At 44.1% G+C, this 27,176-nt stretch overlaps 2 protein-coding genes across 3 annotated transcripts in view; one reads left to right on the forward strand and one right to left on the reverse strand.

The window, feature by feature from the left end:
- The window catches only part of FRMPD1 (FERM and PDZ domain containing 1), a 28,101-nt gene extending 12,555 nt beyond the window's left edge, over positions 1–15,546 (reverse strand). Inside the window, exons 1-7 of the mRNA XM_013946229.2 lie at positions 15,523–15,546; positions 14,054–14,157; positions 11,850–12,007; positions 9,810–9,912; positions 9,187–9,232; positions 6,093–6,200; positions 1,811–1,906 (exon numbers count right to left, since the gene is read on the reverse strand). Coding sequence (XP_013801683.1) covers positions 1,811–1,906; positions 6,093–6,200; positions 9,187–9,232; positions 9,810–9,912; positions 11,850–12,007; positions 14,054–14,154 — 612 coding nt within the window. The 5' untranslated portion in view covers positions 14,155–14,157; positions 15,523–15,546. The remainder of the gene's footprint in view (positions 1–1,810; positions 1,907–6,092; positions 6,201–9,186; positions 9,233–9,809; positions 9,913–11,849; positions 12,008–14,053; positions 14,158–15,522) is intronic.
- The window catches only part of TRMT10B (tRNA methyltransferase 10B), a 38,931-nt gene extending 20,862 nt beyond the window's left edge, over positions 1–18,069 (forward strand). The window contains exon 9 of one of the 2 annotated variants that reach the window (XM_067315766.1): positions 17,999–18,069. The gene's annotated coding sequence lies outside the window, so the exon portion shown is untranslated. Of the gene's footprint in view, positions 1–3,431; positions 3,821–17,998 lie in introns of those variants that run through there. The other variant, XM_067315757.1, reaches the window with a different exon arrangement.
- Positions 18,070–27,176: the final 9,107 nt, after the last annotated feature.

Below are 27,176 nucleotides of genomic sequence, written 5' to 3' on the forward strand. Positions count from 1 at the left end.
CAAATCCATTTCTTAGAGTTGCATGTCCTGGGCTGCTTCATGTTGAAGTCTTTTGCCTTATAGGTTTTAATTTTAGTTTATAGTTTTTTAGTGGTGTTCAGCATTTTCTGTCACCCGCAGCCCAAATGTTTGCTCTTAATCATTCTAGCTTTCTAGAACTCTAAGACACTATTCAAAGAAACTACAAAGAACTGGTGAAAAACATTCCCCCCCACATCAAAAAATAGGAAGAATTTAAGAGCACAGTTGTCAGTAAAAATCTTTCCAAACTTGATGAGGTGTTCAGCTGTATGCAGAACGCTGTTAGAATATTAAATATTTTGTTGGCAGACAGAAAACATTACATAAGGCTTGAGCGAGTACAAATTAAAATAGAACTTTGATTCACTCAAGCCTCATGGGGTGAGCATAGATGTTTGTGAAAAGACTCATTTTAATTTTAAGCCGGGATCTTTTGAATAGGAGAGAAACTTTTGAAACACCTATTTCAGAAAACATTTACCCATTTGAATGTATCTATGAGGGAAGTTGGTGAAAGTTTCACTGAACTCCAGCAGGAAAAAATTTGTTCCAGGATAGAGGTGGGTAACTCAAGTCAGTCATGAAGATCTAATCCATCTTTTAGCAATTAATCCCTTGCAAATGGGCACTCAAATTTCACTCCTCAATTCTTCTCTACCTTCCCTACTGCCTCCTTCCTTTCTTTTATTGTTTTATTTTTCTTTATGCAGCAGCTGATTCTCACAAGATTTGCAGGGACTTATTTGCATGAGAGACCATTACAGCTTTGTGAAATTTGGATTAATTGGACAATAGACCCACTTTTTGAGGAAAGTTATCAATAGATTATAAATAAGATCCCCTTGTTTTGCCTCCTTGATGTTATTTCCATTTAATACTCCAGAACGTCTGCCTATCGCTTGCCTTTTCCATACTAACTGCACTGCTGCAGGACATCACATATTTAAAGAAACGATGGCCTCCAATTGCTGTACACAAGCAAATCCCAACAACTCCAACAGAAACACTGAGCAGCTCTGAAGATTAGGCTAGAAAAACTCACAGCTTGTAGGCCTTTGTCTAAATGCAGCAATTATGAAAGTACTAGATTAATTGCTCTGGAGAGCAGCAATTTATATTTTGAAGAGAATAATGGTAGCTTTTCTGTGATGCCTCCAAGCACAACTGATCCTAAGGGGGTGGTACTGCTTTTCGTCTCAAGAGGTTATTCAGTTTTCATGTCCCAAAAGGACAAGTTTTCATCTATGCAGAACTGAGGCTGGAATACAGAGAGACACTTCAAAGAACAACTGGTGCTAATGCATTTGATGAATTTACTCCAGGCCTGGGCTCCACCCTCCATGTCCTAAACCAGGAAACTTGTTCTCCCTCTAAGGGGTGCGCATTGTCAATGCCATGTTAAACAATCTGTTTCTGAATATGCTGTCCTGTGGTTTCCCAGGAAAGAAAAGTTTGTGTGGCCAGCTTCTGATTTGTCAATCCCCTTCCAAGCTGTCCTGTTGTCCAGCTTCAACTACACTTCACAAATTTGTACTGGTCTTACAGCCAAGTTCCTGCAAGTTCTGTGAAAATTGCTAGGAAGTTGATAGGAAGAAAAAAGAACTAAAGCAATCCTGCCAGTGCAGAATGAGCAAGAAAAATCCAGCTCACTGAGTAGTGGCCAGCAATGCAATCAGCACTCGCTGGCTAATCTGTAACCAAGGCTTTGTAAGTTCTACTGCTTGTACTCCTTTGCAGATGGGTTAAATAGGGGTGGTAGGAACAAAAACAGATAACCAAGCATCATTACCTTCACAGTAGTGCTCATCTCAAACCTGAAAGCCTTCGTCTGCCCATTTTCCAAGTATACCTTGAGAACGTTTGGCATACAAAGAAGAGAATTCCCCTGTGCAACAAAAGCAACAGCCTTAATTAATCCCCAGACCTATGAGGCATCTGGGAGCCAGACTGCTCCACCTGACACAGCACATCCTGAAATAAAAGCAAATCTTTCTCTGCTGTTACAAACCTCATTTAGGGCACCTAGCTTTATTTCCTGATTATGCTCCTGCTATGGAACAAGGGAAAGAAACCATAACAAATTCCTTTCCCACAAAACACTGCCAAGGCAACAGGTGTACATGGTCCACTGTCCAGTTTCCACATGGCATGATATCAAAAGCTGAGAGACATCATCCCTGCTCACTACCAGAAGAGCAGTGAGGGTTGCCAGAGGAGACATCTTCCCATTGCACCAGACAATATTAACCTTCACACTGACACTTACCCACTAGCAGCAGCCATGCCTTCACTCCAGAGATATGCAAGCCCTCCATGCTACCATGAATAGACCTTGCATACCAGGGGAAGGCGCAGGATCTAGTTGAGTACGAAGCAGTACTTTACTTGAGCATCCCTTTAAGATTTGTGACTCTTGTGAATAACAGATGGTGTCACCAGAGTTTCTTGAGACATGTCTCAAAAGCATTAGGAAAGGCAATGACCACCATAGCGAAAGCCCCTTCCTTTGGTGCCCTCAGGAGGATCTGGGAACTTGGCTTCTGTCCTTCTGCAGGTACCCTGCAGGTACCTGCAAGGAACTACACCCTTGAGCCCACCACCTTCTTCCTTTAGTAGAGATTGTTTCTGCCTTCCCTCTTGTTTTCGGCCTTGTTCTTATTGCTGTTCAATGCTGAGATGGTGTTTACTCCTCCTCCACCCTGAAACTTATCATTCATGTCTCCCTTTACTGTTCTTGAACTAGCACATTATTTTTTCTACTTTCATGACAGTCTCAATGCTGAGAATGACCTTTCTAAGATGATTTCATATTTCATCTATGTTTCATCTGCTGGGAAACACCTCATAAATCTCATGACCTTGGTCTCTATTGATGGAGACCCCACATGCCCTGGAATTACTACAACAGAGAACATAAAACACTCTTGTGTCTTGTGCCTTTTTCCCCCTTTACCTCCCCTCCCTCCCTCACTGAGAGAAATGAACCATCGTTGTCACTATTCCTGAGCCCAAGCTCTACTTCCTTTAGGCTAAGTAACCCAAACAGATCATGTCTGTGACAAGCTCTGGGTCCTCCATCAGTTATAGAGAAGAACTGCTGTTTTACACTTATTGCATATCTCCTTTGGTACCTCCAGCAGGTTATCATATGAATATGGCCTTGCTGTTTTGTTCAGCCAGCACTCAGCAGAACTTGAAATATATATAGAAATTTTCAAATTACAAAACAAAATTAAATATCACAACTTTCCTGATTAGATCAAATTGACAGCGTGGTTTATCCAGATGAGATTTCTATCATTTGGTGAAGGCTCTGATAGATTATTATGAATTAATTTAGAAAGCTTCTGATACGGCTTAAGCATGTGTACCCCTACACTTTTGTCTGATGCAAGGCTGATTCACAGCAGGTTACAGCCAGCTCCACAGCTTCTAATAGTACACTGTTGATGTTGACCTGACGATCCTGAGGGATGCGTTTCCTGCATATCATTCAACTATATGGAAATAAACCAAGTTTGCACCCGAAAACAGAGGCTTGATAGCATTTGGCCTCATCAACAATTTATGCTCCCAAACTGAAGTTTCAGATTTCATCTGTAGAAGGCAGCTTCTTGACTCCTTCCAAAGGTCACGGAGCTCATTTAGCAATGCTCCATTAAGATGACAAGAGTTGTACATTTACTGAAACGGGAGACTCTGCAGTTTTCAGTGCCATAATATCCACTTTGTTGCCCTTAATGCATCAATCTTCTCTAAGTCTGAAGGGAGGAGCACATGTCTGTGGTGAATATTGCTTTTCCAGAAAGAAGAAATAAATACACAACAAACATACTTACTCTTCTTTTTGTGCTAATATTTTACTGTACAAATCAGGGGCTGTATACCAGCTGGTGTAAAAGGAGGTGACACCTGTGGGATCCCACTTGTGGAGGAATCCACCTCACCAGATTTCTCTTACCTCTGTGCTCTCACTATGTGAACATGAAACTATGCTGACTGCATATCATCCTCCTCTGTACTTGCAAGGGGACGATAACTTGGCTTAGCCGAATATTGACAGAGACTCTGTAGGAAGTGCAGAGTACAACCTTCCATCTGGAAGTCCTTTCTTAGTGATCCAGCTGCTGGAGTTGTCAAGACTTACCTTGTATCCAGTAGAATGGTACAAATTTGAAACCTCCATGCACTAGCAGAGTTTTGCCCTTTACACTTTCCTCCGCAACACGAATGCCCAGCCTATGGCTGAAACAGCTCCATGGGGACTCCCAGGCAGAGATCAGTGTGAACCCCCAAGTACAAGAAGAATCAGAAACTGCTGGCATTTTCAGGTCTTTAGATCTGGCTGTATCCCAAGACCAGACTTGCCCAAGGCCTCTCACAGTCATCCCTGCCTGTGAACCACTTCCAGGGCTCCCTTTTCTTCTGTTTTCCTTGTCTGTATGAGATCTGTGGCCTATGTCTCATGTCTTTCAGCCATACAAAGAGTCCAGCACACAGCTTCTATGCCAAGAAGGGTGGCCCAGCTACAGTAGTGCTCAGCTAGGATTACAGACAGACCTTACATTAAGATCAGTGGGATCTGAACACAGCCCAAAATAGGGTGAAGCCTTGCAGCAGCCCTAGCACATCTGTCAACAGCTGGCAGAGAGGAAAGGATCCTAGTGTCTAGAGAGCTTAATGGCAACTGTGCCAGAAGTGAAACCTAATCCTCTCCTGCTCCTAAGAGAGGGCCAGAAAAGGAGGAGGGATTCTGACATGTCTAGAGTCAGGCACAGATGTCAAAGCATTTGCACTGTGCCTGTCACAGCTGGAGATATCCAGGACATCTCCAGCTGCACCTCTGCTTTGGTGCAAGGTGAGAAGAGGAGAGCAATCAAATGCATCCCATGGAGAAATGCTTTGCCTGAGCTGGGTCAGGAAAGCTCAGTACAGCCAGAAATGGGAGAGAAGAGACAGCCTAGGAGAAAAGAAAGAAAGGGCCTAGTGACTGTTTCATCACATTGCTAAACGCAAAGAAGTAGAATTTGGTCAGATCACAAACAACTACTGAACAGCATTTACAAGTAGGGGATAAGGCAGGGGGAGTGTGGACACTGAGCTTCTTTATTCAGAAGGGGAAAAGGGAAAACTGGTTGAAGACTGCCAGCTCATCCCAGTTCATCTCAACCACATTGAACTTCTTAGTAAGTTAAATAAATAGAAAATATTTAAGAGCTTCTTCCATTTAAGGATAAGTGTCTTCACTGCTTGTCCTTTTTTGCCACAGGCAGACCCACATCTACCCAGATCATTTGTTATCAGTACTAGAAACCCTGCAATAAACTTGCAGTGAGCCATGCTTTTGTTGTTTCACATCAGGCAGATTGGCTCGGGCTACAGATAGTCTATCATGGAGGCAGCTGTGAATGCATTGCACAGTCCTCTGCAAGGACAGGAAACACAATGAGGCGGCAAGTCACCCTATCATCTAGAAAACATCTTGTGTCAAATTTAACAGCAAAGCAAACTGACCAGTACCAAACTATCCGAACATAGCATTGCCCAAGGCCAGGAAGAGATGCCTCAGCTACTTTGGCGGTGAAAAAACTGTCATGGACATCACAATTCACCTCTTTTAACTTTAGAGTTAGGATCTGTTGTGCACAAACTTCAGTCTAAGCATACTATGACAAAATTAACACCTCAGGAGATGACTCTTCCATCCCATGACAGCAGTAGCACAGGTATGTAATGCTAGCATAAAGTTTACATGATGGCAAAAGGACATAAGCAGTACCTGGAGGTATTTATCATTAGTCTACTGAAATAAATCACAGGCAAAACCCCATGGTAAGGAATAAGACATCTGGAGATGCCAATGCTTCCCCACTGATCACAAAGAAAACCTAGGAAACAGGTCAGGACAGGATGCCTGGGTACATATCCAGGATATGTTAACACAGTGAGCGTGTCACTATTCTATAGGTCCCAACCATGCTAACCCAGCCTGGCATCTGTCCAAAGGTGTGACCTATTTCTCCCAGAGATGTGGTCCCCAAAGTTCCCAGCAGCAAACATGCCTCACTGACCTGTGAGTGTCCATTCACCAGCACCTCCTCTGCAAACCGAACTTTCACAGGGTTTGTTTTTAGCCTTGCCCTCTTCTCTGCAGTGAGAAACGATGACTTAGGCCCACCCTGAAAAAATAACAGTGTGGCGTTGGCAGCTCAGTCTGCTGCAGTTATGTATGAGGCAAAGGCCCATGATACAAGCAGAACGTGATCACAGCCCATGCCAAAGCTGCTCATACCATATTGGCTCATGCTTACAGAAACAGGTGATGTTAGAGTCTCTTATTTCCCTGGGAAATCCAGGTCTGCTACAGGTTCTTTGACCTATCTGGACAGTTGTTGTTTTCTGGACCCAAACCCAGGCGTCCAAACACATGTTGTGCATATTTCTCATTTCACTATATGTTAACCACCTGCTGTATCTGGGCATCTTCCCAACTCCTGCAATGAAACCAGGATCCCACAGAAAGACTCACCGTTAAACCACCAATGGCTTGCTTGTATGGGGCTACACACCATAAACCAATGTATGCAGACTGCCTGCAAGCCATGGACCAGAAAAGCTTTATCCAATATACCATATGAACATAGCAATGTCTGCCCCACTTTCCAGCCCAGCAGGAGTTTCTAGAGCATATTCTCACCTTAAAAATATTTAAGAAAGCTTCTGGAGGGCAAAAAAACCAGCTTGACTTTGCAGTACTGTTGTCACATAACCATACTTTTGCCATTGGGGGGCCTACCAACCTCACAGAGCACTACATGAACCTAGAAACCATTGAGTTCTTGTGCCAAAATGTCTTCTTGTAAAGCACGGCATTCCCTGAGGAGAAGCCACTAGGGAAACAGAAGTCTCTCAGTATCCTCTGAAAAGATTTTCAGGTAAAGCAATTCCTACACTCTTCCAGAGGCTCAAACGCCCCTCAACCTGTCACAAGAATCATCTTGCTCCAAAGCTATTTGGAAAGTATGGGGGAAGAGAGGCAGGCACAAGTTCCCAGCCAGCAAGTCATTCTGGAGTCTGCTGGGTTGTAGAGATCACTGTATCCCTAAGGCTGTTCATGAGGAGGGCCAAAGCCTGGGACAACCTTTCTAGAGTGGCCAGAGCAGCCCTGGCAGAGGGTTTGATATCCATCAATGGGAGGCGTTACCTCTCAGCTCTAAGCACTGCTGCCTTCAGAATGGGGCAAGAGCCAACCCCAAACCCAAGATCAGCCTTGACTGTATTTGGAGGTGTCCTTAAAGTGACCTGCAAAGGAAAAAACAAAAATGGGTTTGTGCTCCATTTGCCTCTCAAAAATGTATGAAGGCCTGTGAAGGGTTTTCCAAATCCCTTTCTCTCTGACAACCTGTTGCATTTTTCACCATTTGGCTGGCATTCAGGTCTTGTCTACTTCATTTTTCCCTTGATGTCCAGAGCCAGACCAAGCACTGGCAAGGCTGACATTGGATATACTACACCAGGGATGTCAGATTAACAGAGAAGGGAAGCCCCTGTTCACTGGGTTTGCTTAAAACTTAAAGCTTAAAGCTTCTGGTTACTTTGACTTTGTGCACATCTATTGAATGACAACACCTGAGAAATTCTGGGCAGGAAAAGATATTTTAAAGAGTTTTTTTCCTTAATGCATCTTCAATGAATGACCAAGAAACCTCATGACATTATGCCTGAGCTTCATGAACTCTTCTTAAGGAAAACCGCCATTCTTTATGTTTCTAAGAATAAATCAAAATGAAAAAAATCTCCAAACAATCAAACAAGACACAGTCCCAAAACACTTTGCTAGGGAAAAAAAAAATCCCCCTCAGGCCACTTTCATACACTGTAAGAAGCCTACAAGCACACAAACTCAATTTTGCCCTTGCTTTGCAGCTCAACTTTAATACATACTGAAATCCATATGGATAAACACATTATGTCGGCAGTACATCCCTTCCAGGGATTCTTATGCTATAGAGGTGGCCAATCAGCTCTGAATTTTCATACTAAAACTTTGAATCTTTTCCCAAAGTAAGATCCACACACAAATCCCAGCCCTTAATGGGGCTGGAGGGAGGAAAACACAGCCAGCACAAGCAGTTTTGTTGATTCAGGAGAGAGACAGAAGAGCAGAGAGTACATGGAGGAAGTATTTATAGACCATCCCTCACACAAGGACAATGAAGCAGGCTGGTTAGCAGCCTAGCACAGCTAGATCCCAGATTTATTGAATAAAAAAGGGGGAAATTCAAGAAGTCAGACTTCAGTAATGAATGCCTCTTCCTCAGGCTGTAGTGAGCTATCAGATGGAGCCTGAAGAAAAAGGCATAAACATTTTCTAGTGCTTCCAAAGGGGAAAGAGGTAGAAAACCCCAAAAGCTTTCAAGCAGCCCCTAGAGAGAGTGTTGCTCCAGCACCCCAGGCATCTGCCTTACTCATCCTCAGGGTGCAGCTGGCCTTCCTCAGGGGGATTCCAATAGACCTAGACAGGCCCATAGCACGTGGAGAACACACTCAGATCTCCTGTTAGGGAACTCGTTTCTCCAACAAGGTACAAATTCTCAGGCCAGGTTGTTCGTGAGAGCTAGCCACTATCAATGCAGGCCTGAACTTCCTCACCCCTGACGAGCACCTCTGGCCCCTAACACACCCTGTCAGGCCCACAAAGCTCCCCATCTCTGAATGGACAGATGTAGAGACAAAACTCAGACATGTACTGGCTACCCTTTCCAGGGCTGCAGGGGAACCATCAGGCTGAGAGTTGCAATTTACTGGCTGCAATTTACTAGCTGAGTCAATTCACCAGAGGCAATAACAGCCACAAGTCAGGCCTTTGCAGGGAGCTCTGACCCCAGTGTCCAGAAGAGCTGTGAGGAACTGCCAATGCAGTAATTCTCCCCCAAGGCTCCTCAAAAGGTATACACACATGCAAAGGCAGAGGGCCCCTTGCAGTTATTGAAGAGCTCTTTGATGGCTTTGGCTGGCCCCCTTGTGTGGCCAACACATACTCAGATCTTGCCATCCCATCTTCCCCACCTTCAATTGGTGGGCATTGCTCTGTTAACCATGGCCAGACCAAGACCACAGCACAGCAAGCAGTGCTACTTATAATGCTGAAGAAAAGCAATTTACCGACATGCAGCGCAGAATGGTTAGGAGGAGTTCATCTCCGGCCTCCCTGTAACAGAGACAGATGCAGTCAGCCAAGTTAAGCAGTCACCCAAACTTTCCTTTTCAGTTTTGCTGACAGATGGCATTAACAAGGCCTTAAGCAGATCAGCTTTCACTGTGAGGGAAGAAGCGTGGCTGGGCAGGATGCAACCCACAGTCTCCAATATGGAAAGCACCATCTTGGCAAAGAATGCTTTGCCTTTAGGAAGCAGGAGAAACCCATGGGTCCTGCTGTGAGAGCTCTGTGGCCTACAACCTACCCAAGCAGTGTTTCAGGAAGACTATGTGTGCCTTTTGAACTACACAGTGAACTTTCATCTGTGGGACTTGTTTAAAGAGGACATTCAATGGCCTAAGCCTAGCCTGCAAGGCTGAGCTTAGGCAGGACCCTAAGGAATGCCACATCATTTGAGAGGGAGAGATATTCCTTTGTGATAATGATTTTCTTCACACAACCATATTTAGACTGCACTCTCTCAAATACCTTCATAATCACAGGTGAAACTTGGCTCCTGTATCTTTTCTCTCACTCCTTTCACCACCTCATCCCTGTGACAGTCCTCTGGTTTCTCGAAGGACCATACCTGATGATATCACCTGCATGTTCAATAGAAATATCTTCCACAGCTGTAGTGTTTATCCGAAGGATCTGATCACCTGGCAGCAACTTTCCATCAGCTGTGCTCCCTGTTGGAGATCAACATATTGTTAGTCATGACATGCTGCAAACAGAACTCTTGCTATTTGAAATGGCTAACTGCTCTATGACCTGAAAAGATCCTGTTCCCACATGGCTTGTGCTTGCCTAAGCAACTTCCTCTAGATGCTGAAATAGGGATTTTGGGCCCTGGAACTAGCTGGTACACATTGGCTGTGTCAGTGCCACATAGCCCTGGCTCTCCTCTGGCCTCATGTGGTGCTTCTCTACCTCAGGAAACTATTCTTATGCATGTTTTTTTCCCAGTTGTAACCCATCATCACACTATTGTCATAGTTTGAAGCCAATGACACACACTGCATGTCCTGGGATGCAGCAGGAAGGCTCAGGCTGTTGAAACAATATAGAAGGCCTTGGAGATGGAGGGAACCAGCTGCTTGTTGGTACAGATCCCGGCCCATGATGTCCCCAGGCCTAGGTAGTACTTGGGAGAGAGATATTATAGTGGGTCAAAACTGCACTGGGGCTGTGATAAAAATTAAGCAGAATGGATGACTCAGAGGCTTAAAGCATGTACTCACTCCCTGGCTCTGTTAGTAATACAGATGAATCCATGGACAAGCTAGGCTCAGCTTCCTCTGTCTTCCCAGTGGCCACACTCAGAATGAGCTTGGGGAAGACAAAGGAAGATTGCCCCCACCAAAGCTGCAACTTTACTTTTTGAGTTCATAGTGACCAGAGCTGTTGGTAAGGTGCTGAAAACCCAAGGTCCCACAAACATAGATGGACTATGCCTCTACAGTGAGGGATGAGCAGAACAGGATCAACACAGATTTTCCATTTTCCGTATTGTCTGTCCTTGCTGGTTCCTTGTCCTTCAGAGCCAAGGTCTAGCTATTCAGAGCTGACTCCAAACCCTGGGCCCAAGAAGGCCCCTTGAGCTCCTGGACAGTTGTCACAGCATGGCACTCCCTCTTTGCAAATTCTGCACCATGAGAGAGATCCCAGAGGTTCATCACACTATGCAACAGTAGACACAAAGGCAAGGGCATGATGCAATCAGCAACTGCTAAGGTTTTAGATCAAGGCGCTCCACTAGACCTTGGGATATGTGGGTTGGATTCCTGGCACAGTAACTTCTCCTTTGTGACTCAGATTGTTCTTGTAATCTTGATAAAGGGAGAAGGTTTCCTTAAACATATGTGCTTCTGGGAGAATGCACCACTAGTGAGAAAGAAGGTTTCAGAGCTTTGCTACCTGGAAGAGCAGCAGCCACAGAATCTATGGGGCTAAGGAGTAGGTGATCCTCTCGTCTGAGAAATAGGTTTCTGTGAATGTGAACCCCAGAACCGTCACTGCCTGCCTGGCGGGTGAGGCAGAATATTTAATCTCTCTGACAGACAGGTTTGCTCACGTATCAAACTAGCACCTGTCCCTCAGGTAAACCATAGCAATAGGTAACATGTGAAATGCAGAACACAGAGAAAATTATTTGGAATTGAACACAAGGCTTTTAACCTTTAGCTCCCCCAGCAAAAAAGCAAGACTTAAAAGGAAGGGTTTCTCTGCACCTCAGTCTTAATAAAATGTTCAAGTTTTCTGATTAAGAAAAAAGGTATAACAGAAAACCTCCCTCCCCACTTTCATCAGACCCAAAAACTCTGTGCTAATTTAGCAGCACATTTCACATGTGATGAATGGAAAAAAAAGTAAAATTTCACTAAAAAGCACTGAAAGAAGAGAGAACATGCTGTAGCAGCTTTGCTAAACATGCAGCAAATAAGCACCCTTGGACAGGCCACTGTCTCATCCGAATTGGGAAACTGAAACACAGGGCTGCTGAATGCCACAGCCCACATGGCCTGGGAGAGCCATAAATGCACAGGTGAAGTTGATCACAAGTGCCATCTGGAACACTTCAGGCCTCTTACACCTGCTGTTGTAGGGAGAGAGAAAATATGCCTACCTGCAGTGACAGATGCAATTGTAAGAGGAAGGTTTGGACAAATCTCAAAGCCATAGTGATGGTGGACCAAATCCTTGTATATCGTAACTCTGAGTTTGACACGGCTAGCAGGCTGGCCACTGCCATCACTGGAGATATCTGCCACAGATGCTCTTCCCCTGTGAGACAAGAGCTTGTGATTAATTAAGACACAGGCAGAAAACACCTCTTCAAAGAGGCTGAGAATCCCTACACTCCCCTTTCAATTGGCTGCACCAATACAAGGATAGATTAGTTCTTCTTGGTATATCAGCATGCAGATCCACATTGAGTAGTTCTGCAGTGCTCCCCAATGACAGCCCAAGAAGTCAAGGTAGTTGTACCAACTAGTTTCAAGGCAAGCTGAAGCCACAATTCTTTCAGCCACTTCAGTCCAGTGGTCACATGGAGGCAGAACTGCAGGCCCTCTCCGCAGCAAACCCTGACCTGTACGGGTCACAGCAACACTTTTACCCTGCAAGGCATCAAGAGAACTTGCAGCTCTTGGATCCTCCCAGAATCCAGTCCAAGGATGAGTGGACTTCTCATTTCCAGTGAATCACTTCTCATCTTTGGTAGACTCCTCACTTCTGGGAACTGTCATCTGTGTCCTGAGCACAGTTTAGTTTCAGAAAGGTTGGAGGACAATGCCTCATTGATACTATGATAAAATTCAATACTTCAGATGAGTTAAGCATAGATAAGGCCGTATCCAAATTCCATCAAAGCCAAGAACAAAGGGAGAGAAATTTGGAGAATTCTCCAAAGCCCACCCTGAGCTTTACATGTGGTGCTCAGGCACGATTATCTGTCACAGCCTTCTCCCACAGGAGCTTCCCAGGTCAAGATTGATGGCCCCTACTCTCCATCAGCCTAAGCAATGCCAATAGCTCTTGGCCCCTTCAGTCCCAACTCTGCGTGGGGGAGAGGAGTTAGATGACTCAAGCTGAAATTCCACATGAGAGCAGCTTCAGAGCTGGACCGTAGCTCCCAAGCCAGTGTCCCTGAGAAGAAAGAGGCCATGGGTGAAGAATATAGGAACAGTTAGATGGTTCCCATCAAAGTTAATTTCCTGCCTCACTAACGCACTTCCATTTTGCCTGTGACTCCTGCACTGGGACACACTGGAGAAAGCCCAGTCCTGTGCTGCTCTTCCATCCATGACTCAAGACGCAGGGAATGCTGAGACATTAGATAAAAGAACATCTGTCAATTTCAATGGGGGTTCAGACAACAAGAGCTAAACACATGGGTGCCTTTGTAGATTGAAGTCTGTCAGCTGACTGCCAGCAAAATTTCCGCTATATTTTCTCTGATTTAACACTGTACTGCTTGAGTCTGTTGGAAATTTTAAAATGTAATCGTCCATCCTATGGATCAGCAAATTTAATATTTGACAAATCAAAAAACTAGAGTAATAAAAACACCAAGAGAAAGCAATTGCAGTATGCAGCAAAGGATGATATGGGAAAACTTCTGTGATCAAATTCAAATAGTGATTCTAGCAGGAAATAACCAACACAAGATTCAGGACATAGATCATGTTTCAGGTTCTTCACACAGTGTGGGATTGCTTAACCTGATAATTCAGGTTAAACTGACCTGCTTAACCTGTTAATTCAGCCTCTTCAGGCCAATTATTCCAGTCAGTGTTTGAAAGAGCTCAAATCCTTTGCCATTCACAGGAACAGGCAACAGATATCCCACACAGCATGGAAATATCCTAAGTTTTAGATGCAGTATGTGTTGATAACAGCAGAATTTTGATTCATGGACCTTAGGAAAGGAAAGCAACCATAGGCCAGGATATTGAGTACGCTGTTCTCCCTTTTAAGTGCAATACAGTCTTGCCCTAAAAACACTGACCAATGGCAAGTCACAGAGAGAAATAAAACCCCATCTGCAAGAGAAGCACATTTCACATTGAACAGTACTCCTGTTTCTGTGGATGTGGCTCGTGAAATCAGCACTGAGGAAAGCAGGAACATTTGGCCCACTGGAAACTGCAGGGAATTGCTTAAAACCCCTGAATTTTCTAGGGAATGCAACAAGCATATTTCTCAAGAAGAACTGAAGGAATGACTCAGATCTGCAACCTGTGATTGCCTTTGTTCACTGGAAGCAAGCCTGTGCTGTCCCTGTTCAAAACTGATCAATAGGTGTTTCACTCACAAAAACATGTTTACCTGGATGCACTACTCCGAGAGCGATGGAGCCATTTTGCTACCATTTGTTCTATGCCACGTGCTTTGCGTGTCTGGACTAAGTTAGTCTCCAAATCTTCCATTACCTGAAAGTGACAGAAATCACAGGAGAAAAGAAAGACAGAAGATTTACGAAATCTTTCAGACACTGTTCACGGTTCCCAAGATTAATTCAAAACTCTTGTTAAAAAAAAGGCACCATGGGAAAAATACATATTCTAACATCCTAGCTGGTATTTTCGCTTTGTCCAGTGACTGGTCGCTATGTTGAATTAGCATAACAAAGAAGACTTGGGGTAATCTCCGTAGTCCTTTTTCATGATTTCTCAGCAAAAGAAAGCTGCTTTCCCTAGTCATAGGAAAGCCCCTCCCCACTTTGGTCTACAATCTCTTAATGATAAGTTTGGAAATACCTACCAAGGACATTGATCCAAATTGGACACACATCTTCCATTGACCATCAGCCCTACAATTAGTTAGTCTGTTATTTAGAAAACATCTTATTTCCATGTGTATTACCACCTCAACAGTTCATAACTGCAGTACTGGGCAACTAAACTAGGCAGCTGTCTTATCAACTACACAATTACAGCAAGTGGCACATAGAGCCCAACAACATTTGTAGTTCAGTCAATAAGTGAAAAATACATAACAGTGAGGACTGGCTTGAAAAACAGAGACCTTTCCACTGTAAATCATTATGGTCCATATAAAAATGCAGGGATATTGCAGCAAAACAACTGTAACTACCTCATGTCCCATTTACTTTTTACAATGTTCATATTAGCTCTAGAAAGACAGGGGACTTTCAAAGAGTCAGCTTCTATCCATCACACACATCTGCACCATTTCTTCGAGCAGTATTTCCATAAAATAGTCTTCTAGTCTTTTCAGTTTCTCTCTCTAAATTAAAAGGTCAGCAGTCCACATTTTGAGATCTTAAAACATTATGTTCTGTTTACATTCTTCACATGCTGTGGTTGAACAATATGGAAATAGTCACTTACCAAACCTGCTTCCTATGCATGTACCCACTGCTGTTGACAGGCACTGGTATTGTTCAGATTTTTTTTAGTCTTACAGAACTGAAGAACCATGGCATTGGAAGAATTTGTCTCAGACCTGGTTAATTCATCTTGAATTTAAACACATCCAAAAATTGCATTTCTTGTGAAGATGCAAAGGCTACATCTACTTCCAGATCCCAAACTGAAGGTGCAAGACTACACTCTATCAAACCAGTTAATTTGCAGCTTTAACATTGCGCCTTAAAAGATGCATAAAACCCATAGTCACATAGTACTTCTTCAAATACAGGCATAAACAGTTGGCTGCAGGTGAACCAAATGCAAAACAGGACAGAAAATATGTTTGCATCTACAAAAAGTCATGAAGAATGTCAACCCTCAGCTTTTCAAATATTGGTAAGGAAACAGAACTATTATACCCACCTTTCAAGTTGTGTCTTCTTCTCAGCCTGTAACATCCGTAGGTCCCCAGCTTCTCTCTCTTGTTTACCTCTCAGATAGTAAGTTCTGTGTGCCAGGGACATTCTTTGTTATGCTGGGACTATATGCAGGAAAATGGGCTGCTGGTCCATTGGGGGAGCTCTGCTGCAATAGAAATACTAATAAATTATCATCACTGTTGCTTAAGACATAAAAGAAATGGTGGGAAGCTGCCAGTAAAGAGGCATGAAACATTTTGTCTGAACACAAATTTGACCTCTTTCCCTCAGCACCCTCCTAACTCACCACACTCAATCTGTTCTAATAACGAAGAGAGGTCAGGACCAACATTTGTTGATTGATGTCTCTTTCCCTTCCAGCAAGCCTTTCTGGCCAATTTCACTGTCTGCCAATGCAGCAATGGACAGAAAAGAGGGTCAAAAAATTCATCCCTTCAGCAATTCTTTCACTGAGTGTCCTTTTGGCTGTTCTTTCTTATGCAAGACAATCCAGACTTGTTCTCTCAGCCACACTGCTGTTGTACCTGCCACTGAACAACAACTCAGAGCTGTGTGGGGAAAATGAGCACCCTTGCAATCAAACCATGTTTCCCAAAGCAAAACAGAACTTGCAGGATGGGAAGTCTGCTACCTTCCCAGAAGCACGAGTGAGAAGCAATAACAGCACAAATACAAGCACAGCTGTTCAGCAGCCAGGAAAACATATATATAGAACATTTCAAACCAAGGCCTGAGTGTTCATTGTCTATGCCTTGCTTGTTCCTTTCAGCCTCAATACTTCATGGTTTTGCCTGTCAGCTCTCTGGACACTGTGATACTCACACAATGTTTCAGCTGCAAAGATCTTCCGATTTTGACTGAATCTCTCTTCTCAGCAGCATGAAGTGCTTTTGGCTTTTCAAATCCCTTCAAGTGCTCGATCATTCCCCTCAGTGCCATAGATAAAGCCCTAACTGCAATTGTTGCTTCCCTCCAAGAGGCTCTCCCCTATGTGAACTTCTAGAAATAGGTCACTTTAGTTGCTGATGCAGAGACCAATTGCTGTTTGGTGCTTTCTAGTTACTTTCATCTGCAGCTCCAACCTCCATCCTGCCCCTTGTCTTTTACTTCTTTTCAAAAGTAAAATGTGCTTGTGCTATGCTTTAGAAAACCGAGCTCTATCAAAGAATGAGTACCCCTAGGTGCTGCTGTCTTTGCTGTTCAAGTTCTGCACTTGTGTGTTTAAATCTCATCTGTATTATACTGCAGGCTGGAATAAAAACTGAAGAGTAAGGGACTTTTGGAGAAATGGTTAAATGCTTGTCATATTCTGACCAAGGCAGAAAAAGGTTGAATGGCTTTGCTGAACCAGTCATGGATATGTAATCTAGTTTCATAGGGATTAAGAAAGAAGGGACTGTACAGATTTCTGTTGACAGCTCCTCTAACCTTTCATGCAACCTGTGATATTTGGTGGTTTCTCTAAAGCCCCAGTTCCTGCAATCCTATGATTACAGCCAAATCCAAGATTTCTTTTCATGACAAAAGCCTTGGCAAGGAGGCATGGCAAGGAGGAAAAGCTTGAATAATGAAGATAAAGGATCAAAAGCCAGATGCAACATCAAAAAAAATCCTCTAAGTAAATCAGGATTTTTGAGTCAAATAACATGTTTTTTAGAAGAGGCAGCTTTTGGCAGATATTTCCCTATAATAGTGCAAAACCAAATGCAGCAGCCTCTTCTTTCTGGGGGTCTCCCCAGGGTAGCACCTGCATGTGTGCACCATGTCAGGCAGAACCATTCAGCCTTTTGCCCAGTAACACTATGCCTGTGCAGTTACCATCTCTGCCTTCCTTCAAAAAGGGGCCACAAAAGCTCTGAGCTGAACTCTTCTCCCACTTGCACCTGCCCTTTTGTATCTATTTTTGAGCCAAGCCCTTGAGCACATCACTAAGCAGCTTGCCTAGGCTAGGATCCAAATATGCAAAGATACTTAAACTCTGTCAGAGGAAACTAAGACTACCCTTTCTGGGCATTTGTACAACTAAATGGTCAGTGCAGAGAGCTAGTGTTTGGTATCTCACAGGAAACCTGGGTGATTCTGGCTCTTTAGCAACAATGCTGACTCAGAGATCAGGGCCTTGGGAATTCTCAGAGTGCACAGCCATGGGGTAGCATAAAGAGGGTGTTTACAGACAGTAGCTTTGAGAAGTTGTGTCTGTCTCCTACACAGAGGAACAAGGGATGCAAGGAGCCCCGCCACAGTCGCAAAACTCTCAGTCTTAACTGGTTGTGTTCTACGCATCTTTATAATAGAAACAAGAATATTGTTTCCCCATTAGCCTCTCAGCCATGGAAGGGACTGTCTCTTCTCCACAGCTTCCTTTTGGGTTGCTGCAGTGGCAAAGGAGGCTTTAAATTTTCTGCTCCTGTTGCAAATAAGTGACAAAATACAGCTGATTTTTTGCCTTTTGCTCCTAGTCCACTTCAACATTGAGCATGAAACTAGGGCGAGCCAGCCCTATGAGGAGAAGAAGCTGTGAAGAAATGGATGCGCACTGTGGAAGAAGACAGAAGGCCCTGAACTGGCTAGTGTTCAGCCACTTAGTTCAGGTATGACTAGCAGGAAAAAAAATATTCTGCTTGAGAAGAATACTTCCATTTTTCTCATCTCATTAAATGGAAGGTATCAATTCATTAAATTGAAGTTTTCTAACAGACAAAAGTTCTACTAGTATTTTGAAATTATGTCTTTGTTTTAAATTGTTAACTGCCATCAAAATGTAAAACTGCAGAAGATTCTTACTCTAGAATGCTGATCCCTGCAGCTAATATCTGAGACAGAACTGCATAGCACAAAGAGGTACTTAACCATATTTCTAGCTGCTGACAGAGCTCTGAAGTAGGAATAAGATTTAAATAAATGAATAAATAAAACAGAAAAAACAAATTTTTAAAGTCACATATTTAGAGGGTGTGAAACATTTGCAGAGAGAGGTTTCTAATACAGATAGAGAAGAAACTCATTTTTAGAGAAAAATTTGGGAGACAAACATTCCTTCCAGCATAGCTAAGACAACCCTGAATCCAGAACCAGTAGTAAATCTAGCCTTTAATACAAAGGTTTTGTAACCTCTTAAACTTTCATTTGAAATACATCTAAGTTATATAGAAAACATTGAAGGTCAGAGAATCATAGAATAGTTGAGGCTGGAAAGGATATCTGGAGATTTTCTGGTCTGACCCCCTTGCTCAAAGCAGGGTCAGCTACAGCAGGTTCTCCAGAATCACGTCCAATTGGATTTTGAATACCTCCAAGCATGGAGACTCCAGTATCAGTGGTAGTATCACTGGTGCCCATGTGGAAGAGGAGCAGGGGTAACAGTCTGAGGGCTGGACCAACCTCTGCAGCCTTTCCACAACAGTCCAAATGTGAGCTCACAGCAAGCAGGAAATCTCCCTAGATGATAGGTCAGGTTGGCAAATAGGGGCCTCTGTTCCCTGCAGCATGAAGACCCACTGCTATCACTTGCTACTTATTCCTGGTGCTCCTGTGAGGCTGAGGTTTAGCGGGCTTACATGCTTCACTGGACAGAGCTCGCAGTCCCTTTTCAGCTATGAGGGCACTGAATCTGTTCTGTAATTGCAAATCTTGAGGTGGAGCACAAGCCTTCCTCCTGGTGCCAAAAGCCACAGGAAAGGGAAGTGCAGGGGTACTGGTATTTTCAACACTACTCTAAGATCTTTTCTGCTGTCTGTCTAGAAAGAATAACTATTTTGTATGAATTGCCTTAAATTTTCCCTAACAAATTTCCAGGATTCTTTTTGCTCCCATGCTGGGCCTCAGTGTGGATGTGGCAGAAAAGCAGTAATTCTTCCAGAAAGTTTCTGTTTCTTTTTATCCTGTCACATCTCTCATCACAGTTCCAACATCACTGCAGCCAACCAGCCAGCCAATTAACTGGCCACAGTTGCTATCAACACTTGATCTATGCTACACATGATATATTTTTATTTTTCCTACGACACAATTAAATGCACCTGCAGCTAAAGCAAAGCTGCAGAGAGACAGCCAGGCAGCCAAAATACAGCAATATACTACTGGGGAAATGATACTCCTTTCCACCCCACAACTCTGTAACCTGCAAGATCACTGCAAGGTCTATTGATCTCCCCAAGGAATTATTGCATCTGCACATGAGATAAGGGTTCCCTCAGCCATGCACCTAGGCCCTCTGTGCAGAGCTCCCTGTCTGTTCAACAGGAGTACAGCACAAGTAGCAGAACACACTAAAGGTTGCAAGAGAAAGAGTAAACTGGTATCCAGGGGACATACTGAGGGCAAGAGGGACAGCCAAAATCAGCAGGTCTCCTTCATTCACTGATGGCAGAGAACTGCATGAGCAGAAGTAGTTGCAATAAGCTATTGTAGAACAGCTTTGGATGTGGTCCACCCATATCTTCAGGATCAAGGCTTCTGGAAGGATCTTGTGCATTATGTTGGTCAGCAGTATGCAATCCTAAGGAAAGGAATAATAAAATCCAGGTAGTGTCATCCTCCCTCAGTCCCCAGACCACAGTATAAGAATGGGTACTGAGCAAGATCTGTAATACTTCAATGCTCCTCTGGGTGAACAGAGATTTGCTGCTCTTGATTCACATGCTCACTGCCCATGCAGCAAGCACACATAGAACAGTGCACGTACCAAGCAGTCCTGCAAGGTTAAAAAGGTTGTAATGGTTTGTGGGAACATAGTCCTTTCTTCAGCGCAATTTTGCCCCCTTGAAAGAGCATGCATTGCCAAGACAACATCAGAGCAAAACCCAAACACTGTTAAAATAATCAGCAAAAAGAACAAGGATAACCTAGCTGGCCTAGGTCAGTGACTGGTCTCCAGTTTTCCTCAGGATATTCAGCATTGTGGCTTTTCCTATTCAGCTTTTGAACTCTGCCACAGTTGTAAGACAGGCCATCTGAGAACAAATAGATCAACAGCACAGCGGGCAGCCCACAGTGAAGCAGATAGGAGGAGATTACCTACAGATAAGATTCCAGTTGCTTACACTGAGCTTTGAGAGCTGTCATAGTGACAAACGTAACTGTCCTTGGTCAGCTATTATGCCTTCTCCCACAGACATGGACAGAGGTGAACAGGCCAGCCTGAGGGCCTCCCTTTCACTCCGCCCTGGGAAAAATTTTTTTTTTTTGCTTTTCAGGACTCAGTAACTTTCCTCCTTTCAAATCTTCTGTGGACATTAGTGACTCACTGTATTCTGTTGGTCTGGGGGGCACCCAGCTGTGGGTAATGCAAAGGGTACCCACAGAACATATTTCTACAATACTTCATCTTCAGTTCAGTATTACCAACTTGCTACACAACAGCCACCATGATACTGTAGGTTCCCAGAGTCCCTAATGACGACTGGGAATTTCAGATTTGATTTGATTTTTACCATCACCATCAGATTATAACACCCACCAGAATGGAAGTATCTGATCTTCACAGTGGTAACAAAACCACCCTTGATACATGATCCCAGAAGAATACATCCTCATTAGGCAAATTTAGAGGAATTTGAGTTTTGTTTTGTTTTGTTTTAATTTCCTGATACTTTAGGCCTCTTTTGAACATTGGGAATCAGCAGTGATGACACACATTACTGTGAGAATAAGTGTATTTACAGCAGAGGCAGTGGGACAGCTGCATTTTCTTTTGTATAAAATACATTTTTCTACCTGCAAAATCAGATGATCCGCATTTGCCTTATCATTCACCTGCCAGCTCTGCCACTCTTATCAGCGGAAGATGAGGCCAGACTTGGCAGCTGGTACCTAATTATTGTAACTTCCTTTCTGTGGGACTTAAGAATCATGGATTAGGAACTGGTGCAGCTACACAAAGACTGATCCAGTACTCCTGCCTCAGATGTGGATTTACCAAGTAAGTAAAGGGCTTTTAAGGCTTCTTCCACCTCCCAATATGAGGCCAGCCTCCCAGCCACTCTACAGCATGCTTACAGCAAAGAAACAGGAGACCAGCCAGCTCAGGCCTCTAACCTCCAGCTAATCCTACATAACCTTCACAGGAGGCCTAGCCTGACAAACATGATCATGGAATACACTGAAACCCTGCCTCTGCCACCCTGTCATGCCAGGGACCCCAATGCTAGCAATCACCACTGTAGCAGATGTGGAGATAGCACTTCTTTGCAGATGTGTCTACGAGTTCTGAACATCCATTTTATTCAACTCAAAAAGCCTCAGGGACTGGAGTAAAAATTTGGGACCCTGAAAATAGAGGCAGTAAGATTCAATGGCAGCAACTGCTATGACCTGGGGTGTAAAGACAATGTTTCCTGTGGGCACTCTGTTTTTCAGTTGCATCAGTTTCTCAGAATCACAGAATAGTTGGGATTGGAAGGCACCTCTGGAGATCATCTGGTCTAAACCCCCTGATCAAGCAGGGTCATCTAGAGCAGGTGTCCAGAATCATGTCCAGTTGGGTTTTGAATACCTCCAAGCATGGAGACTCCACAAGCTCTCTGGGAAACCTGTCCCAGTGTTCAACCACCCTCACAGTGAAAAAGTGTTTTCTTATATTCAAGTGGAATTTCCTGTGTTTCAGTTTGTGCTCATTGCCTCTCATCCTGTGACGGGGTACCACTGAGGACAGTCTGGCCCCATCCTCTATACAACCTCCCATCAGATATTTATAAACATTGATAACATCTCTCCTGAGTTAGAGAGCTGCTGGGAGGAAAACATGAAAAGAAAGAAGTTTTTTGGAGGAACTGGATCAGGAGCTGGTCCTGACCAAGTGTAGGTACAACTGGCTCCTGACCCAGTTCCTCAGAATCTGCCCATTGTGTTAGATTTTTAACAAAGCATAGTCTGCTCTCATTCAAAAGAGGCTCCCAGCTGCAAAAATGGCCTGCTGTCCCCTTTAAAATGTTCCTTTTTTGAGATGCTGAGAGTATCCGAAAAGCAGCCAGGCTGCAGATATAATGGCATTAACACCCTGCACTGCTGCTAATGTGGCCTCAGTGTCATCTCTCTTTTTTTTTCTAAACACTTTGAAAGACAGCTGGTTCCATACCAGAACTCTTGGATTTTAAAGTAATCGCAATGATTTTAAGCTTCAGTAATGCCTCTGGGAAATGAGAAGAGGCTTCTGTACCTCTCATGTAGTAGTATGAGGATGCTGCATACAACAGCTGTAAAAACTACTTCCCAGAACAAGCTGTGAAAAATTCTATGATAGGACCATGCTTTTTGTTATGCCTTGAACCTTTGCCTTGATGTGATAGAGGCAGAGCAGTGTAAACAATTCCACTGTCCTCCTGATATCCAAACTACAGCCATTCATGCTGAAAAGGTTCTCCAGAAACAAGTCTGTGATTCCAGTTACCCAATCAAGATGAACAGGGCCTTTACATCCTCTATAGCGGGTGGGACATCCTTGCACAGTGCAGCTGGGAAACAAACCCAGGCTGGTCCCTGCCTGAGCTACATCAGTTATCAGGCATGCTATTCCCTGGACACTAGTCATCTGCTACACACTGTCTTCATAGGGGCAGGGGGGGAACTGCAGCAGCAGGTTTTTTCCTTTTACCATAAGACTGACCTCTTCGGTTATGAGAACAGGACAGGGAAACCTGTTAGCTCACACTCAGCCTCTCTCCTATCAGAAGATGTCAGAAAGAACTGGGAGTCTCTGAAGACCATGGTGGTTTCCACATCTCCCCATTTGCAGGTGGAGAGCCCCAGCCTTTCCATCTGCTTCCAGAGATCTCAAGAATAGTGAAAGAAAGGTTCAGCCTAGGGACTTGTTAAGATCCTCCCCAGTCAGTGAACATCCCTGACTCTGAAGAATGCTTGGATTCCTACGGGATCAGACAGTCAGCTTGGGGTCCCTCAGTCAAAGCGGCACTCTCCATCCTTGACACCAGGATCTGGTGCAGAGCTGCTAATATTGGGCAGATGAGGGTTTACGTGAATGGGCAGGTTCTTACATGGCAGAACACACATCTCTGCCTAAGAGACAGGTCATCCAGGAGTCTGGTAGTGTAATGGGTCAATCAGAGGGTAGAGACGGATGAATACAATTGGCAACATCCATCTCTGCTCCTTCCTTTCCAACTGCTGCTCTTATCCATGTATTGTCAGTGTAGCCTGTTCTTTGCTTCTAAGGCAGGTGGTGGAAAACTAAGCTCATCTCTCATGAACATAGCTCATTGTGAGCCTGGGATCCGTCAAAGGACAGTTTTGGAACAGCTGGGCTTCTTTGCAGCATAGCTTTTGCAGGTCAGCCAGCCCTGACAAGGCATTGGGACAAAACAGTAATTTACAGACTTTCCACCAATCTTCTAAAGATGTTCTCTAACCTGTGGTCAGGGGAGATGGCTTTAATTTTGGTCCTCTGGCCAAGCTCCCAGTTCCCTCTGGGGAACCTCCAGTCCCACCAGAATGTTAGCAACCCCCATCTAGAAAGAGGATACTAGAAACCCTTCCAAGTATTTTTCTGCCTGTGTAGCACCAGACCTACAGGAACTCCCCTCTTTCTAGGACACATTTTACCCAACACAACATCCATACCATGCTGCTGACACACCAGTGTTCAGATTAAGGCCTACCCTGAAACATGAACAGCCAGAAGGTAAATACAGAAGGTAAATACAGAGAGTGCACACAATCAGGAGTTTGGCAGGAACACAGACCAGCAACCAGCAGTTCACCCATTACTTCACCATATCTTTCTTCAGACTCCAAACAAGCATAACAAATTCTGACTGGGCAGATTTCCTTTCTCTTCCCAAAGTCCAGGCCTTTTATGGAAGTTAAGAATAGCTACAGCCTCACATTCAGACACAGTCCTAGCAGTAGCCAAGCAGCAGAGTCCTCTGTTAGCAAGTCAATCTCCAGTCCAGGCTGAGGCTGGAGAACCGAACATTTAAGGAAAAAGGAACACCAATATACTGTCTGAGGCGAGCCATGCTACTGTCAATATTTGGATGCATTTGAGCTGCCACTGTTATGGTTTCCACAGGAAACTAAACATGACCCATAATGACACAATTTAATAGCATAAACCTCACTCACACACACACACACATACACACACACACACGGAAAAATCACTGTGGTCATCATCTCTCATAACTCAACACAGTATGAGCAGGAGAAGGTTTACCTGAACAAATTTGTAATGCTTCACTGGCTGCTGTGGAGTCAGTCCCCTGGGCTTGCCCAGGTCAAAGGTCAGAACAAAGAGTTCGTATAGAAGTTGCCTCCATGGGAAAGGTCTTAACCTGTCTGGGGCTCATCTGTCCTGCCCAAGGGGATGGTTCAGGGCATGATCCTGTCTCCATGCTCAGAGGGTAGATGCCCAGAAATGTCATCCTCTATCATAATGTCGGTCCTCTCACCTATTACTGGAGTGTTGCTTTTCACCCACAAGGAATACATCCCCATGATACCACTTAATAGTCCCTGTCTCATTAATAGGATTGAGGTCTGTTCAGCACAGTTTAACCTACACGCCCTTATATTAGCTGCTTATCTGATCACCTCTGAGGCCCTGATTATAATCACTTTGGTTCCATGGGACAGCCTGCTCTCTGAGCAAGGACTTTACAGCTGTGCTGTTGTCCACCTGACTGCTTGAGAGTCCTGAACTCTTCAGCCCAGCTCCTTCACGTCAGGGAAGCTAAGCTTTGACCAGGAAAATAAGTTTCAACTCAGTTGCTAAAATGGGAGAGAAAAACTCTATAGCATCAACAGGTGGACCAGCAAGCTGGCAACCTAAATCTAAGGAACAGGTGACAGTCTCTTGTTTGCTGTGAAAGTGAAAGAACAAACAATTCATGTCACTGAAACCACTTGTTAGCAAAATGTCCTTCAAGATATGGAGCACCCATGCTGAATCTCTCCCTTTTCCTGACACTCCCTTTAACTAAGTTGTTTCTACAGGACCTTAAAAAACACCTAGCATCTGATGTGCACAGAGCAGCTACAGTGACTACATCAATTGCTTGCCTCACAGAGGTGTGCACTCACAAAGACAATCGGAACCTCACTGCTTTCATTCTGCTGGAGAGGAAGGGCAGAACAAATAGGCCAGAGGCATCGCTGCACAGTATTCTACTACAGGGGGGCCCACAAAAGGTGGCCAGTTCTCAAACAAAATACAGAACATGAGACAGCTTCCCATTCCAGTGCTAACAATGTAACTGGGCAGACTGCAGGCTCTATCCCTGTGAAAGGTATATTTAAAACATTTGCCTTACTATCTAACACTTGTCAGCGTTTTTTTCTGCCTAAAGCACACCTGAACAATGTCAGGCCTTGCCTCTCCATCTTCATCAGTGGCCAAAATGTTCAAATACTGGTCCAAAACAGCATCTGTAAGGAATTTGGCCCAGAACTCATGGCTGTGGAGGCTAACCACCCAGAAGGGCAGGTCTGATGCATCACAGGATTCTTCCTCTGCATCTGGATCCCCAAGCAATTGCAGAAGTGTGGACCACATCTGTCAAGGCTGTTGAAGACAGTACACCAGCCCATCTGGTATTTTTTAAATTCTCTGGTTCATCTATTGCTATCAGCAACCAGAAAGAGAACCTGTGTTGTGCCAAAAACATATTATCTTGTCTGCTAACAATACCAGGCAAGTCCAGCATCATCTGATTCCTGCTCCAGTGCACACATGCCCTTTCCAGCTGGTCAAATCAGCAGTCAGCATATCTGATTAGCATACTTTCATTGTGTTGGTGAGCAATTTCTGGCTTGTCAACTTTGTCACTGAGCAATACAGGCAAAAGCACCAATCTGATACAACTAATTTTTCATTGAATCATCAGTTAGCCTTGGGATTGAGCAATGATCTGACGGCCACCACAGCCTCCACCCATCAGCCTATTCTCACAGCCAGGGTACCATCTGACACCAAGAAACAGGCCCCACACTGGCTGGTCCAAATGGAATGCAGCAGCCTGAGGTAGTATCATTTCTGATGCTTTCTAAGAACTCATCCTCCTTGACTGGGCTCCTCCTCCCATGATGCACCACATCCTTCACTCTTAGCAGAAGAAAGTAACACATCACATGGTAACAGAGCAACGAAGCGCTACAGGAGATGTAATTTGTGTCAGAAGCATGATGTGCCCAAGCTGCAGCCCCCCCAAAGTGCTGCCAAATCATAGTAGTGTTTTCTTCTCATCCAAAGTGGATAAACCTTCAACGTACAGAACTTCTTTTTAATATCAGGGAGAGAATTAGGAAAAAAAGAAAACCCTGATGCCTCTTAGTTTTACTGAAAAACATGGTTTTCACTGAAAAACACTTGTTGCGGGGGGGGTAAGCTTTCCATCAGCCATACATACAAGAGCTTCAGAACAGAGGAATTTTGAACACTCAGAGCAAACAAACGCAGGAGAGATTATGCTTTGGGCCTTGATGATGGTAGAACCCTGCCTGATGCAACTGCTGCACATAGATCAAGTTTCCCAGGAACAGCAGAGAGATCTTGAGACATAATTGTGCCTTCACTTGCACGTTCCAAACACTTGAGTTCTTGGACCTTTCTCTTCCCCCAGAGAAAGTGAAGTTTTACAGCGACATCACCCGAAGATAACTTACCCAGGTTCTGACAAACCAGAA

The sequence above is a fragment of the Apteryx mantelli genome, chromosome Z, assembly GCF_036417845.1.
Source record: "Apteryx mantelli isolate bAptMan1 chromosome Z, bAptMan1.hap1, whole genome shotgun sequence".
Classification (NCBI taxonomy): Eukaryota; Metazoa; Chordata; class Aves; order Apterygiformes; family Apterygidae; genus Apteryx; species Apteryx mantelli.